This window comes from Entelurus aequoreus, linkage group LG07, assembly GCF_033978785.1.
Source record: "Entelurus aequoreus isolate RoL-2023_Sb linkage group LG07, RoL_Eaeq_v1.1, whole genome shotgun sequence".
Taxonomy (NCBI): domain Eukaryota; kingdom Metazoa; phylum Chordata; class Actinopteri; order Syngnathiformes; family Syngnathidae; genus Entelurus; species Entelurus aequoreus.
This window is the reverse complement of record NC_084737.1, coordinates 73,483,037-73,500,173: the sequence shown is the minus strand read 5'-3', so window position 1 is coordinate 73,500,173 and position 17,137 is coordinate 73,483,037. Positions and strand designations below refer to the sequence as shown.

The window sequence follows — 17,137 nt, the reverse complement described above, 5'->3', positions numbered from 1 at the left end:
AATATTATTTAGCACATTCACGTAAGAGACTAGACGTATAAGATTTCATGGGATTCAGCGATTAGGAGTGACAGATTGTTTGGTAAACGTATAGCATGTTCTATATGTTATAGTTATTTGAATGACTCTTACCATAATATGTTACGTTAACATACCAGTTGGTTATTTATGCCTCATATAACGTACACTTATTCAGCCTGTTGTTCACTATTCTTTAGACATTTTAAATTGCCTTTCAAATGTCTATTCTTGGTGTTGGGTTTTATCAAATAAATTTCCCCAAAAAATGCGATTTATACTCCAAAGCGACTTATATATGTTTTTTTCCTTCTTTATTATGCATTTTGGCCGGTGCGACTTATACTCCGGAGTGACTTATACTCCGAAAAATACGGTAATCATAAATATACTAAAGTTACTATAGTCTAATGTACCCTTCAGTAAATTAGGAATAAGGAAAGTGTTTTAATTATATTTCTGTTATCAGAGTTACATTTTAAGGATTCTAATAGGCTTGAATAAATACACCGATAATTACAAAATGCTAATACATGAATATATATAAAAAAATTAAATAAGTTCATGTTCAAATTCACCATTTTTTAAAAAAAAATTTAATAAAATACTAACAGTACTACAGCTACTATGTATTCATCTACTGTAAAGTATTGCTATTTTTTTTCAATTGAAATGTAGTATAATCCATAAAGGGTTACACTGCAAAAAGTCAGTGTTCCAAAACAAGTACAAAAAATACAAAAATGAGGGGTATTTTATTTGAACTAAGCAAAATTATCTGCCAATAGAACAAGAAAATTTGGCTTGTCAAGACTTTCCAAAAAAAATTAGCTAACTTCAATTAACCCAAAAATACCTTAAAATAAGTATATTCTCACTAATAACAAGTGCACTTTTCTTGGTAGAAAAAAAAAAGTTAAAGTTAAACTACCAAGGATTGTCACACACACACACACTAGGTGTGGTGAAATTTGTCCTCTGCATTTGACCCATCCCCTTGTTCACCCCCTGGGAGGGGAGGGAAGCAGTGAGCAGCAGCGGTGGCCGCGCCCGGGAATCATTTTTGATGATTTAACACCTAATTCCAACCCTTGATGCTAAGTGCCAAGCAGGGAGGTAATGGGTCCCATTTTTATAGTCTTTGGTATGACTCGGCCGGGGTTTGAACTCACAACCTACCCATCTCAGGGCGGACACTCTAATAATAATAATAATAATAGATTTTTTTTTGTAAAAAGCACTTTACATTGAGTAAACAAACTCAAAGTGCTACAGTGTATTACAAAAAATAAAAAAAAAGTGTAGTAGAATTTCTGACCTTTGAACTATATTTCGTGTCTATTAAGAATGTCTGCTCATTTCATTTCTCTTCTATTCTATACCATTGAATAGACCAGATGGAGGACAAAGTTGAATATGAAGTCGTGCCAACCTGTCTACAAAATGTTTTGATTGTCTAAGTATGATTAAGGGATTCAAGGATGTTGCAAAACAAACATGTCGAAAACCACAAGACCGTGACGCACGAGGAAAACAGATTGACGCACGAAGAAACAGATAAAATGGCCAGGAGACCAGGACTCTAGAGAGATTTTGCTTTTTTGTGTGTCCTCCGGAGGACGTTTTGTTTGTCTGCAGGGACAGCTCAATCCGACTTGCACTTTTGACTAAGGGTAAATAAACTTTTTGTACTAAACTCACTTTTGTTGCTGTTTAAGCTTCGGACAATCCATTACAAAAGATAATAAAAAATAAATAAAAATAAAAACTAGAACAGCCAAATAGCTAGAACTAGTATAGATATATCTAAAAAAAAAAAAAGTTTTTTTTTAAAAGAAGGGTTTTTAAGCCTTTTTTAAAAGCATCCACAGTATGTGGTGCCCTCAGGTGGTCAGGGAGAACGTTCCACAGACTGGGAGCGGCCACTGAAAAAGAGACCTTTTTGCTCAATATGTTGAGAAATATTCTTAAATTAAGTAAACGCCCGTGCCATTATCTTGACATAATGATATGCGCTCGGCATCATGATTTATTTTTTTTTCATGCTTGAAAGAAGAAATTATTACTTTAAAAAAGTAGTTTTATACTTGTGAGTGTTGATGACACAGCTTTGCAACAGTTGATATTCTAGTTTCAAGCATGTTTTACTCAATATAGGTCATCAAATCTCAGCAACAAGCTGTAATATCTTACTGAGATCATTTAGGACCAAAACCCTTAAAACAAGTAAAACACTCTAACGTAAAATCTGCTTAGTGAGAAGAATGATCTTATCAGACAGAAAATAAGCAAATACCACCCTTATTTGAGATATTTAATCTTACCTAGATTTCAGTTTTTGCATTGTAATATCATGATATTATGTATTCTACGCCAGGGGTCACCAACGCGGTGCCCGCGGGCACCAGGTAGCCCGTTAGGACCAGATGAGTAGCCCGCTGGCCTGTTCTAAAAATAGCTCAAATAGCAGCACTTACCAGTGAACTGCCTCTATTTTTTAAATTGTATTTATTTACTAGGAAGCTGGTCTCGCTTTGCCGGACATTTTTAATTCTTAGAAAGACAAAACTCAAATAGAATTTGAAAATCCAAGAAAATATTTTAAAGACTTGGTCTTCTTTTGTTAAAATAAATTCATTAATTTTTTTACTTTGCTTCTTAAAACTTTCAGAAAGACAATTTTAGAGAAAAAATACAACCTTAAAAATTATTTTAGGATTTTTAAACACATATACCTTTTTACCTTTTAAATTCCTTCCTCTTCTTTCCTGACAATTTAAATCAGTGTTCAAGTTTTTTTATTTTTTTTATTGTAAGAATAATAAATACATTTTAATTTAATTTTTCATTTTAGCTTCTGTTTTTTCGACGAAGAATATTTGTGAAATATTTATTCAAACTTATTATGATTAAAATTCAAAAAAAATATTTTGGCGGATCTAGAAAATCTGTAGAATGAAATTAAATCTTATTTCAAAGTCTTTTGAATTTCTTTTAACATTTTTGTTCTGGAAAATCTAGAAGAAATAATGATTTGTCTTTGTTAGAAATATAGCTTGGTCCAATTTGTTATATATTCTAACAAAGTGCAGATTGGATTTTAACCTATTTAAAACATGTCATCAAAATTCTAAAATTAATCTTAATCAGGAAAAATTACTAATGATGTTCCATAAATTATTTTTTTAATTTTTTCAAAAACATTCGAATTAGCTAGTTTTTCTCTTCTTTTTTTCGGTTGAATTTTGAATTTTAAAGAGTCGAAATTGAAGATAAACTATGTTTCAAAATGTAATTGTCATTTTTTTCGTGTTTTGTCCTCTTTTAAACCGTTCAATTAAGTGTAAATATCATTCATTATTAATAATAACATAGAGATAAAAGTAAATTGAGCAAATTGGCTATTTCTGGCAATTTATTGAAGTGTGTATCAAACTGGTAGCCCTTCGCATTAATCAGTACCCAAGAAGTAGCTCTTGCTTTCAAAAAGGTTGGTGACCCCTGATCTACACGTACTGTAATGAGGTTATCGTTTTCATAGTTCTGTGAATCCGCGTTCACTTTCACACTTGTCCTAGTTAAGTCCTTTTAACCCTAATTTATTATTGTCATAATTGCACACATTCATTTGCACAATTCCTGCATTTTCTGCTTATTTAGTGATATTAGTGATTACATCACTGATGCCTGCCTGTCACATCAGGGCTGTACTGTAAAAAGACAAGTGTATGTGTGGCCAGCATAAATCCATTAGGAAGATTATATGCGTCATACTTACCTTCTTCCTCATTCGCTTGGACTCTCGGTGCCTTTCGCCGTCATCTTCCTATCTTCGAGCCATCTGTCTGGCCTCGGATTCTATACCTCCTTTCTTTTTTTTTTCCCTGTTCAAGTTCAAGTTTATTCACAATACCATAGAACAATTTCAATGGTAATGAATATCATTTAAAGATATTGGTAAGTGAAAGTGTCCCCCAAATAAGCTAGAAGAAGCTTATTTATCTTTCCTTCATCCATTCTTCCTCCGAGTCACTCGTCTCTTCGCTCTCTTCTAGTTCCTGTGCACGGTGGTGGCCATCTTGCTGCATTACTTCTTCATGTCCACATTTGCTTGGATGTTTGTGGAGGGCCTTCACATCTACAGGATGCAGACTGAGCAACGGAACATCAACTTTGGAGCCATGAGGTTCTACTACGCCATCGGCTGGGGCGTGCCTGCTATCATTACGGGTATACACACACTTTTTGTTGTTGTTGCAAACATTACTTATAGCAGGGGTGTCCAAAGTGCGGCCCGCAGCTAATTGTTTACCGGCCCATCACACATTCTGGAAATGCTGTTGCAAAAATTAAAAAAAAAACATTAAAAAAAGTGGAATGAGGTGAAATCTAACTACAAAAGTTGCAATGTTGACACAAAGCTGCCTTGCAGGCTTTTTTTCTTTCTTTTGTCTATCTTTCTTTTTTCTTTTTTTGCCATTGCTGAAAAAAATACAAAAAACAATGATTAATAAGATTAGAATTATTGACCTATTAAAGGCTCCAATTATTTCAAATATTTCACTTGAAAATGTTTTATGTGGAAAATATTGTGTGGTTGCCGTACAAAAACATCAACATTTTATTTGACAAAAGAGCATAAAACAAACAAAATAATAGTTCAAACGTAAAAAGGACAGATATATCTGGGGCCGTACTTATCAAGCTTCTTAGAGTGCCATTTTACACTTAAGTCCTGAGAATTTGCGAAATTTAGTCCTACTCTCAAACTTAAGAATAAAAGCTTTTTATCAACGTTCTTAAGTCTAAGAATCACTCCTACTCTCCACGATATTTAAGAGACCTTCAGAGGTGTCTTAAGTGGTTAGGAGTTGCCAGCAGGGGATGGCACTGAGGCGAGAGAGACGTGCGGCGAACGTTCAGGGAACGGAACAATGTTGTTGTTTTTTTGATGACGAGCAGCTGATCAAACGCTATCGTTTAGACAGAGTGGATATTATTTTTGTCACAGATTTAATACTTTTCGATTCTTTGTTGATTTCTGCATGTGGCTGCAGTGGGCTAGTATATATAGAGCCACCCACACCAGTTTCAAATTAGTTGCCTAATTAATGAATTGGAAAGAAAACGTTATGACAGTAGCGTATGTGTGTGGCCGTGAGGTGAGTGACGTCAGTGAGTGTGTGGGCGATAGAAGAGAGGGAGCGGTAGCGTGAGTGCCGGCGGGGACTAGTTTGTTTTGTATTATTTTGTAGTTTATTGTCAAAATATACACTCCCATTGTCCACTTAAATATTTCCAAGATATTTCTTTATTCGTAGACAACGGATTCCCTTCCGTGATTGGTCATTTCTATGGACACAGAAATGACGTGACCTAAAATTCCGTTTACGGCACATAGTAATGTCGTAATTCAGCTCTGAGTGTGACACTTAAGATTCAGTCCTACACTTCGCTGAAAGTGTGAGTAAGACGCTTGATAAGTAACTTTTAAGTGCAGCTTTCAGCGAAGAATTTATTTACTCTTAAGTCAACTCTTAGCAGACTTCTTAGGAGTAATTCTAAGAAGCTTGATAAGTACGGCCCCTGAAGTTGAGCTCGTAACTTAAGTGTTGTAAGTAAAAAAAAAAATTTAAAAAAATGTATCACTTTCTGAGTGGGGCTCCTTTTGGATCCCAAATATATTTAATGGGATTTTATTTATCTTTTCACTGTGATTACTCAAAAATAATAATGAATTAAAATCAATGGTGTCTTGCATTATTGTTCTTTTTAAGGCTCTAATTACTTCACATGAAACATTGCTTTCTGAATGTTTTGGGCAGTGGGGGAAATACTGCATATTTCAGTTTTATTATAAAAAACAAAGTTGTCTTGACAGAAAAGGCATAAAACCTTTTTGTTTTTTTTAAACTTTATATCAACCTGAAGTTGATATACTGTAGAGCAGGGGTCACCAACGCGGTGCCCGCGGGCACCAGGTAGCCCGTAAGGACCAGATGAGTAGCCCGCTGGCCTGTTCTAAAAATAGCTCAAATAGCAGCACTTACCAGTGAGCTGCCTCTATTTTTTAAATTGTATTTATTTACTAGCAAGCTGGTCTCGCTTTGCCCGACATTTTTAATTCTAAGAGAGACAAAACTCAAAATAGAATTTGAAAATCCAAGAAAATATTTTAAAGACTTGGTCTTCACTTGTTTAAATAATTTCTTTTTTTTTTTACTTTGCTTCTTATAACTTTCAGAAAGACAATTTTAGAGAAAAAATACAACCTTAAAAATGATTTTAGGATTTTTAAACACGTATACCTTTTTACCTTTTAAATTCCTTCCTCTTCTTTCCTGACAATTTAAATCAATGTTCAAGTAAATTATTTTTTTTTATTGTAAAGAATAATAAATACATTTTAATTTAATTCTTCATTTTAGCTTCTGTTTTTTCAACGAAGAATATTTGTGAAAAATTTCTTCAAACTTATAATGAATAAAATTCAAAAAAATTATTCCGGCAAATCTAGAAAATCTGTAAAATCAAATTTAAATCTAATTACAAAGTCTTTTGAATTTATTTTAACATTTTTGTTCTGGAAAATCTAGAAGAAATAATGATTTGTCTTTGTTAGAAATATAGCTTGGTCCAATTTGTTATATATTGTACCAAAGTGTAGTATGGATTTTAACCTATTTAAAACATGTAATCAAAATTCTAAAATTAATCTTAATCAGGAAAAATGACTAATGATGTTCCATATATTCTTTTTTTAAGTTTTTCTCTTCTTTTTTTCGGTTGAATTTAGAATTTTAAAGAGTCGAATTTGAAGATAAACTGTTTCAAAATTTAATTGTAATTTTTTTCGTGTTTTCGCCTCTTTTAAACCGTTCAATTAAGTGTAAATATCATTAAATATTAATAATAACATAGAGTTAAAGGTAAATTGAGCAAATTGGCTATTTCTGGCAATTTATTTAAGTGTGTATCAAACTGGTAGCCCTTCGCATTAATCAGTACCCAAGAAGTAGCTCTTGCTTTCAAAAAGGTTGGTGACCCCTGCTGTAGAGATTTACTGTAAGCGTTAAATAAATTAAAAAAAAAATAATTTGACTTGTTTTTAACATTTTAATTACTTAGACCCTTTATGGTCCCCGGGAGTCCTAAAGGTAAAAAACAAACAAAATCCATATATTTTGTTATGGTTTGAAAATGAAAACTATCAAAATGGCCCCCGCAGGCTTTAATTTTTCCGTGTGCGGCCCTCAGTGGAAAAAGTTTGGACACCCCTGACTTATAGGATAGACATTAGGCACAGTACTTTCTTGAATATGCTTCCTTTTTTAGTGTCCGATGGCAATATTCTTACTGGACACACCCAAGGTTTGCTTAGTACAGGGGTGTCAAACCTACGAACAGGTTTTATCCGGCCCGCGTGTTGAGTTTGCCAAGTATTAACACCTCTAAAGGCCTTAGTGGCCACACTGCAAAAAGTCAGTGTTCAAAAACAAGAACAAATTATACAAAAATGAGGGGTATTTTATTTGAACTAAGCAGAATTATCTGCCAATAGAACAAGAAAATTTGGCTTGTCAAGACTTCAAAACTCACCAAATTTTACACACACATAGAAAAACGTGCCCCAAACACTTTAGTAAAAAAACCTAACCCCAAAAATCTAAATTGCGCTCTAGTGCCCCCTAGGGAAAAAACAAAAACAAACTGCCTGTAACTCCCACTAGGAAGGTCGTAGAGACATGAAACAAAAACTTCTATGTAGGTCTCACTTAGACCTACATTTCATAATTTCACATCCTTGGGCAAAAACCAACAGGAAGTTGGCAATTTCCCCTTCAAGACAAAAAATGACTAAAAACAGTCACTTTTGCCTCTTTGACCTGTAATTTGACCCCCTTAAAATACTTCAAAACTCACCAAACTTTTCACACACATCAGGACTGGTGGAAATTGCGATCTAATAAAAAAAAACGAACCCCAAAACTCAAAATTGCACTCTAGCGCAATTTTTGAATAAAACAGAGACAAAACTGCTCCTCAGAGGAAAACACAGACAAAACTGCTTGTAACTTCCGGTAGGAACGTCTTAGAGACATGAAACAAAAACCTCTATGTAGGTCTCACTTAGACCTACATTTCATAGATTGACACCCTTCAGCAAAAATCAACAGGAAGTTTCATATCCCTCCTTCAAAACTAAATTTTTGTTAAAACCGGTCACCAAACATCAAATATTATCTCCTCTGAGCGCGTTTGTCGTTTCGGCTTCAAACTACTACAGGAGAGAGATTGAACCCTTCTGATTGACGGATACTCAAAGAGTTTGGATAAGTGCTACGGTTTTGATTTTACGAGCCTTCAAAGAACCGCTGCGCTGATAATGCTGCTGTGATTTTACGAGCCTTAATAGAACCACTGTCCCACTGCGCTGATGTCAACAAAAGTATTGGGACACTTAGGACTAACAGTAGACAAAAGTTTTTGGACACTTAGGACTATCGCCTGCCAAATATGCGGGCCCGACCAACGCTGCTTGCAGCTTTAATTTTACTTGTTTTGGAAAGTCTTGACAAGCCAAATTTTCTTGTTCTATTGGCAGATAATTTTGCTTAGTTCAAATAAAATACCCCTAATTTTTGTAATTTTTTTTCTTGTTTTTGAACACTGACTTTTTGCAGTGTAGGCTATTTGATTGACAAGTGCCATGATCTTTACAGGAACATCAAATCAGATGAGACGGGTTTGGGTACACACCTGACGCCTAAATTATGCGATCGACGCTGTGGTAAATCTAAAATATCTCGTGCAGAAAGAAAATCTGCCCCTGCTGCTGGGTCAATACATGTGCTCACACCTTTCAGACGCGGCACAGCCACGTCCTGCACGTGCACCCGCCTACACCAGCTGTCTGGGCAGATAAGATGCGCTTGTGGCATTTGCACGGAGCCCAATTTCCATTTCAGCTATGAGATAGTACACTGAAATGCACACACACACAAGGCGACATCTTTTTTTTGGCGTGGACACATCCTATTAGCGAGTCATTTCTGTCGGCCTCTCTCTCTATCTCCTAATTATTTCCTGTATACAACAATTTCCCTCACATGCCGACAATACATACTGCATAGTAACATGACCTTTATTGAATTACTTACACATACATCTTAGAAACACAAGCTTGGTACAATAAAACAGTCAAAGTGAGTTTATTATTTGTAGATAAATGATAATAACTGTGCTTGCGTCTTTCTCCATGGAAGGTCTGGCTGTGGGCTTGGACCCTGAAGGTTATGGTAACCCAGACTTCTGTTGGATCTCCATCTACGACAAGCTTATTTGGAGCTTTGCCGGGCCCATCGGCATCGTCATACTGGTAATCATTTCTCCCTGCACTGTATGTTTTGTATGAACATTTCTGGGTAACATGTTGAAAATACCAAACCCCGTTTCCATATGAGTTGGGAAATTGTGTTTGATGTAAATATAAACGGAATACAATGATTTGCAAATCCTTTTCAACCCATATTCAGTTGAATGCACTACAAAGACAACATATTTGATGTTCAAACTCATAAACTTTTTTTTTTTTTTGCAAATAATAATGAACTTTGAATTTCATGGCTGCAACACGTGCCAAAGTAGTTGGGAAAGGGCATGTTCACCACTGTGTTACATGGCCTTTCCTTTTAACAACACTCAGTAAACGTTTGGGAACTGAGGAGACACATTTTTGAAGCTTCTCAGGTGGAATTCTTTCCCATTCTTGCTTGATGTACAGCTTAAGTTGTTCAACAGTCCGGGGGTCTCCCTTGTGCTATTTTAGGCTTCGCACATTTTCAATGGGAGACAGGTCTGGACTACAGGCAGGCCAGTCTAGTACCCGCACTCTTTTACTATGAAGCCACGTTGATGTAACACGTGGCTTGGCATTGTCTTGCTGAAATAAGCAGGGGCGTCCATGGTAACGTTGCTTGGATGGCAACATATGTTGCTCCAAAACCTGTATGTACCTTTCAGCATTAATGGCGCCTTCGCAGATGTGTAAGTTACCCATGTCTTGGGCACTAATACACCCCCATACCATCACACATGCTGGCTTTTCAACTTTGCGCCTATAACAATTCGGATGGTTCTTTTCCTCTTTGGTCCGGAGGACACGACGTCCACAGTTTCCAAAAACAATTTGAAATGTGGACTCGTCAGACCACGGAACACTTTTCCACTTTGTATCAGTCCATCTTAGATGAGCTCAGGCACAGCGAAGCCGACGGCGTTTCTGGGTGTTGTTGATAAACGGTTTTCGCCTTGCTTAGGAGAGTTTTAACTTGCACTTACAGATGTAGCAACCAACTGTAGTTACTGACAGTGGGTTTCTGAAGTGTTCCTGAGCCCATGTGGTGATATCCTTTACACACTGATGTCGCTTGTTGATGCAGTACAGCCTGAGGGATGGAAGGTCACAGGCTTAGCTGCTTACGTGCAGTGATTTCGATTCTCTGAACCCTTTGATGATATTACGGAGCGTAGATGGTGAAATCCCTAAATTCCTTGCAATAGCTGGTTGAGAAAGGTTTTTTCTTAAACTGTTCAACAATTTGCTCACGCATTTGTTGACAAAGTGGTGACCCTCGCCCCATCCTTGTTCGTGAATGACTGAGCATTTCATGGAATCTACTTTTATACCCAATCATGGCACCCACCTGTTCCCAATTAGCCTGCTCACCTGTGGGATGTTCCAAATAAGTGTTTGATGAGCATTCCTCAACTTTATCAGTATTTTTTGCCACCTTTCCCAACTTCTTTGTCACGTGTTGCTGCCATCAAATTCTAAAGTTAATGATTATTTGCAAAAAAAAAAATGTTTATCAGTTTGAACATCAAATATGTTGTCTTTGTAGCATATTCAACTGAATATGGGTTGAAAAGGATTTGCAAATCTTTGTATTCCGTTTATATTTACATCCAACACAATTTCCCAACTCATATGGAAACAGGGTTTGTATGGGGAAAAAAAGGAATCATTAAACTAGAGTGAGTTCTATTAGTGTGCAGAAAAATGTTGATTGTTCTCCTGGAAAAAAATGTGTTTTCTTCTGTCTGTCCAGGTCAATGGAGGTATTTTCATTATTGTGGCCAAGATGTCTTGTAACCCTTCTCAGAAGGAGACCAAGAAACTCCCTGTCATGTGAGTACAGCACCAAAAAGCTTCTATTTTAAAACCAAATCAACTATCTATTTTCCACATTTGGTAAATGGTCTGGTCTGCATTTTTACAGCGCTTTCTTATACCTGGTTTACAACCCAAAGCGCTTTCAATTTTACATCACATTTACCCATTCACACACATTCCCCGAAGCATGAAATCTACATGAACACTATGGTTGCTATTAGGGATGTCCGATAATGGCTTTTTTGCCGATATTCCGATATTGTCCAACTCTTAATTACCGATACCGATATCAACCGATACCGATATGTACAGTCGTGGAATTAACACATTATTATGCCTAATTTGGACAACCAGGTATGGTGAAGATAAAGTCCTTTAAAAAAAAATTAATAAAATAAAATAAATACATTTAAAAAAAATTCTTGAATAAAAAAGAAAGTAAAACAATATAAAAACAGTTACATAGAAACTAGTAATTAATGAGAATGAGTAAAATTAACTGTTAAAGGTTAGTACTATTAGTGGACCAGCAGCACGCACAATCATGTGTGCTTACGGACTGTATCCCTTGCAGACTGTATTGATATATATTGATATACAATGTAGGAACCAGAATATTAATAACAGAAAGAAACAACCCTTTTGTGTGAATGAGTGTAAATGGGGGAGGGAGGTTTTTTGGGTTGGTGCACTAATTGTAAGTGTATCTTGTGTTTTTTATGTTGATTTAATTTTTAAAAAAAACAACAACAAAAAAAAAAAACGATACCAATAATTTCCGATATTACATTTTAAAGCATTTATCGATATTATCGGACATCTCTAGTTGCTATAATTACTTTTATCGTGATCATTTTTAAAGGCATTATGTGCTTTTTAAATGGCAGTGAGTATGAGATATTAAAAGACACATTGTCAGGTTCAAACACTGATGACATCTATTAAACAAGACAAGAAGCACGGAATTAAACAGAGACAGAATCAAATTTGGCTCAATGAGGAGAAACGCGTTGACACTGTACCCTTGCACAGTGTCGTCACACGCTCTGACGAAAGATTGTACGCCTCCTCTTTTATTCGGACATTCCCTGATTTCATGGCAACAGCTGGGGGGTCGTAAACAGCCGTCGCTTTCGTTACAAAACAGTTCAAAGAAAAGGTCGTAAAACAGTTCAAAGAAAAGGTCGCCTGGAGGGGAGCCTGGTCCTGCTTCCTCTCCGCTTTGTAGTTCTCGGGTCAAGACAAACTTTTTCTGTGGGTTACAATACATCAAAAAAACAGAACACCTTCATGTTGCTTCCCATCCTACACAGTGGAGTTTTACAAGCCTTCTTCTTGGTAGGATCAAAGACAGCTTTTGTCTTCTCGCCGGGAACTCACGGCAACACAAAGTTTTGTGATAACTAAGATACAATTATTCTGATCTATTAAGATCCCAAATACCAAATGCTGTAAAGCCGAGGTGTCAAAGCCAAGGCCCGAATTAATTATCTATGGTGGAAGAATTAAAACGAGGTCTTAAGTCCCGGCAGGCTCTGTTCACAAAAGCCACATCACAAAGCTATGGTGTCGTTTTGATAACTGACACCATGTTTAATTATAATTGTAATATTTCAATGATGATAAATGAATGTGTTGTGGCAGTTTGCGGATTTCACCGATGCGGCGGTTTGTAGAAACAATCGGTTGCTTCTCCAAACATTTTTAATAAACTGCCAACGTGAGAATGCTAAACAGGAAGTGCGTAAAAGTTTAATGGCTTTGTAAAAAGACTGAGACAAAGTCTGAGTTCTTCGTGGTGTTTTTGAAACTGCACCAATTTTTTTCCTCAGAGTTTTTCAACTCACCTCAAATGTTTTTAGTGTGTACATTTTCAGAATGTACTTGTTCTATTTTTGGCCAAAGTAAGACAAAGAAAAGCATCTGAAGTTGTCTTTATATTGAAGTTATTATGCCATGATTTGACGTACTATTAGTGGGTGTGTTGATGGTGAGCTAGCCAGACGTGCCCTGTTTGAATGATAATTGTGCGTGTACTATCTGCTGTCACCATGGAGACAGTCATCTACCTCCACATTCATGGCACTGTGGTACTCTGCTAAGTTGTGGAACATGTAGCACACAACTACAATCTGCACCACCTTTTATGGACAATATACATGCGCTTCTTCCAGTGTGATCCACAATGGCGCTTACTTTTTAGCATGCCAAAGGTAGCAAACAATGCAGTGTTGCAAGAACATTTTTCATATGGGAGCTCCACCCATGTTTTTTTTACATTGTGATGCTGGTGAGCTATGGTGTGTAGTGAAGCATGTTTAGCTATTCCTCGTCCTGCAGTGATAATGATACTTGTAAAAAACATACTTTATTTGTCGCCATGGAGGCGAGGATTAGTGATTCAGAAGTAGCTACAACACTGCAGAATGGGGCTGGACGTTAGCCGCTAACTAGCTAGCCATGGGTACTTTTCAGAGGCGGTGTAGTACCAAAAATGATTCATTAGTATGGCGGTACTGTACTAATACCGGTATACCGTACAACCCTAGTGGCGCGTATGAAAACCGAGGTACAACACTGTGTAGAAAATATTTTCCATTCGCCCTGATTGTACTAATGTGTAAATTGTAGAGATGTCCAATAATGGCTTTTTTGCCGATATTCCGATATTGTCCAACTCTTAATTACCGATTCCAATATCAACCGATATCGATATATACAGTCATGGAATTAACACATTATTATGCCTAATTTTGTTGTGATGCCCCGCTGGATGCATTAAACAATGTAACAAGGTTTTCCAAAATAAATCAACTCAAGTTATGGAAAAAAATGCCAACATGGCACTGCCATATTTATTATTGAAGTCACAAAGTGCATTCTTTTTTTGAACATGCCTCAAAACAGCAGCTTGGAATTTGGGACAGGCTCTCCCTGAAATAATCCTCATACCCACTACAACTATGGGAAATACTATACTTGAGGTGGGCGGGGTTTGGTGGTAGCGGGGGGGTGTATATTGTAGAGTCCCGGAAGAGTTAGTGCTGCAAGGGGTTCTAGGTATTTGTTCTGTTGTGTTTATGTTGTGTTACGGTGCGGATGTTCTCCCGAAATGTGTTTGTCATTCTTGTTTGGTGTGGGTTGACAGTGTGGCGCATATTTGTAACAGTGTCAAAGTTGTTTATACGGACACCCTCAGTGTGACCTGTATGGCTGTTGATCAAGTATGCTTGCATTCACTTGTGTGTGTGAAAAAACCGTAGATATTATGTGATTTGGCCGGCACGCAAAGGAAGTGCTTTTGAGGATTATTGGCGCTCTGTACTTCTCCCTACGTCCGTGTACACAGCGGCGTTTTAAAAAGTCATAAATTTTACTTTTTTAAACCGATACCGATAATTTCCGATATTACATTTTAAAGCATTTTTGGCCGATATTATCGGACATCCCTAGTAAATTGTCCAACATTGCATGTATTTATTAATCAAGCTGGATAATTTGATGAAATATTTGCTTTCTATTGCTCAATTAGCCAGACATAATATCACCATACTTGCCAACCTTGAGACCTCAGAATTAGGGAGATATTCAATTTCTAAGAACAAGAATAGACTGTCGAGTTTCAGATGAAAGTTCTCTTTTTCTGGCCATTTTGAGCGTTTAATTGACCCCACAAATGTGATGCTCCAGAAACTCAATCTGCTCAAAGGAAGGTCAGTTTTGTAGCTTCTGTAACGAGCTAAAGTGTTTTCAGATGTGTGAACATGATTGCACAAGGGTTTTCTAATCATCAATTAGCCTTCTGAGCCAATGAGCAAACACATTGTACCATTAGAACACTGGAGTGATAGTTGCTGGAAATGGGCCTCTATACACCTATGTAGATATTTCACCAAAAACCAGACATTTGCAGCTAGAATAGTCATTTACCACATTAGCAATGTATAGAGTGTATTTCTTTAAAGTTAAGACTAGTTTAAAGTTATCTTCATTGAAAAGTACAGTGCTTTTCCTTCAAAAATAAGGACATTTCAATATATATATATATATATATATATATATATATATATATATATATATATATATATATATATATATATATATATATATATATACCTACCGGTCTCCATTTAGCAAGGTGGCCCATAATACTGGGCTGTGACCAGCCTTGTGCTTCTCTGACCGCCACCGTGTTCAATGGAGAAGTCTGATCTACAAAATTTGCAGGCAGCATACCCCTTTCCTCTTCGAGCTGTCCTGGATGAACTGAAATTCTTTTTTCCAATCATTTTGGAACTTGCAAGCGTACTTCTTCTTCTTACTCGTCGTCGCCAATGTCTCTTCTTCTGCTTCGTCTTCTGTTCTGATTGCCGCGCTTGACTTCGAGGTGTATCCGTAATTATTGTCCGGCCGGAAACGGCGCCCAGTGAAGGATGGTGTAGCAATATTGTTGTCCGGGTGGAAATCGGGAGAAATTCGGGAGAATGGTTGCCCCGGGATATTTTCGGGAGGGGCACTGAAATTCGGGACTCTCCCGGGAAAATCGGGAGGGTTGACAAGTATGAAAATCACATGTTGATCACGTGAGTCAAAGTACCCTATTTTCCATGGCAGCGCGACCATTCGCAACGCCTTCCTGCTGCTGATGATGGCCACCTCCACCTGGCTCTGTGGCTTGATGGCCGTGAACAACAGCATCCTGGCTTTCTACTACATCTTTGACGTCCTCTGTCTAGTGCAGGTATGAACAAAGTACAGTACAGGCCAAACGTTTGGACACACCTTCTCATTCAATGTGTTTTCTTTATTTTCATGACTATTTACAATGTAGATTGTCACTGAAGGCATCACAACTATGAATGAACACATGTGGAGTTATGTACTTAACAAAAAAAGGTGTCTTTTCCTGGCTTGCTCTCTTTTGTCTTGTCTTGCCTAAACTTTTTTGGAAGCCTCTTTCTTTGCGCTGTCCTCCAAATCTATTCATCAGACATGGAATTGACTAGCTGGACCCTCGACTCTATTGACAAAATCCTTTCGACGAGGAAAAAAGGTTCTGGGGAGCCTGGCTGCCCTGATGGAACCATTGCTCCGGGGTACGTGAGAGATTCCTGGGACAAATGGAGAATCATGTGCCTCTCAGTCCTTTCCATCGAGGACGTGGAAGACATCTACCTATTTGGAACCATGATCGCGGGGCACCTGCTGATTGGGCTGGGCATTGCTCTGGTGTATCGTAAAATTCGTAAGACGTTGGCAGCCACTCAAGGAGCCCAAAGGCTGTTCGTCGCAATGGACGGATCGGGCAGGGCTGTGGGAACACAGACTGTGGCGATTTCTGAACTGAATCGCAAGATGGATCACATCATGGAGAAGCTTGCTGTAAAGGAAGGTTTGGACATGAGAGCCAGCATGGACGAATAGAACAGACAAGTCGTTAGTAATGCCTGTTCGAGAAAAAACAAAAATCCTTATCTACGATTTGACTCCCCCGAATGGCCTATCATCCCCTGAGGAATTTCAAAGATGGACGCTTTTGACCTCCCATCTCTTCCCCTCCTCAACGACACCTGGGAATCGATCTTTGCTTGCATTTGCATGCAGAACGACTCTGGGCTCATGAACATTACTTGACTTCACCCAAAGACAATGGGCATATACACAAACACACTCCCCACCCCCATCCAACGCCCCTCACCACCACTGCTTAATTCCTCTTCGGGGTTATGGATGGCTAGTAGCGCTTTATAGCAGCAGGCCGGCCGCCAGGGTCCCAACTCACCCCCCCCCCCCCCCCCCCTCTGTTGCGAGTTGTTGTAATTATATGTAACATGTTTATGTGTTCTATGCTAAATGAGGTTTTTTCCCTTGGACTCAGTCTGGAGGGTCCAGCCTCAGACTGATATTTTTTACTCTTCTCCCCCTTTCCCAATATTACCTTTT

At 37.5% G+C, this 17,137-nt stretch overlaps 1 protein-coding gene across 4 annotated transcripts in view; it reads left to right on the top strand.

The window, feature by feature from the left end:
- celsr3 (cadherin, EGF LAG seven-pass G-type receptor 3) overlaps positions 1 to 17,137 on the top strand; it is a 218,832-nt gene that overhangs the window by 177,102 nt on the left and 24,593 nt on the right. For all 4 annotated transcript variants that reach the window (XM_062054455.1, XM_062054456.1, XM_062054454.1 and 1 more), the window contains 4 exons: positions 4,074 to 4,248; positions 9,285 to 9,397; positions 11,130 to 11,209; positions 15,809 to 15,935. In XM_062054455.1, the coding sequence (XP_061910439.1) occupies positions 4,074 to 4,248; positions 9,285 to 9,397; positions 11,130 to 11,209; positions 15,809 to 15,935 (495 nt within the window). The remainder of the gene's footprint in view (positions 1 to 4,073; positions 4,249 to 9,284; positions 9,398 to 11,129; positions 11,210 to 15,808; positions 15,936 to 17,137) is intronic.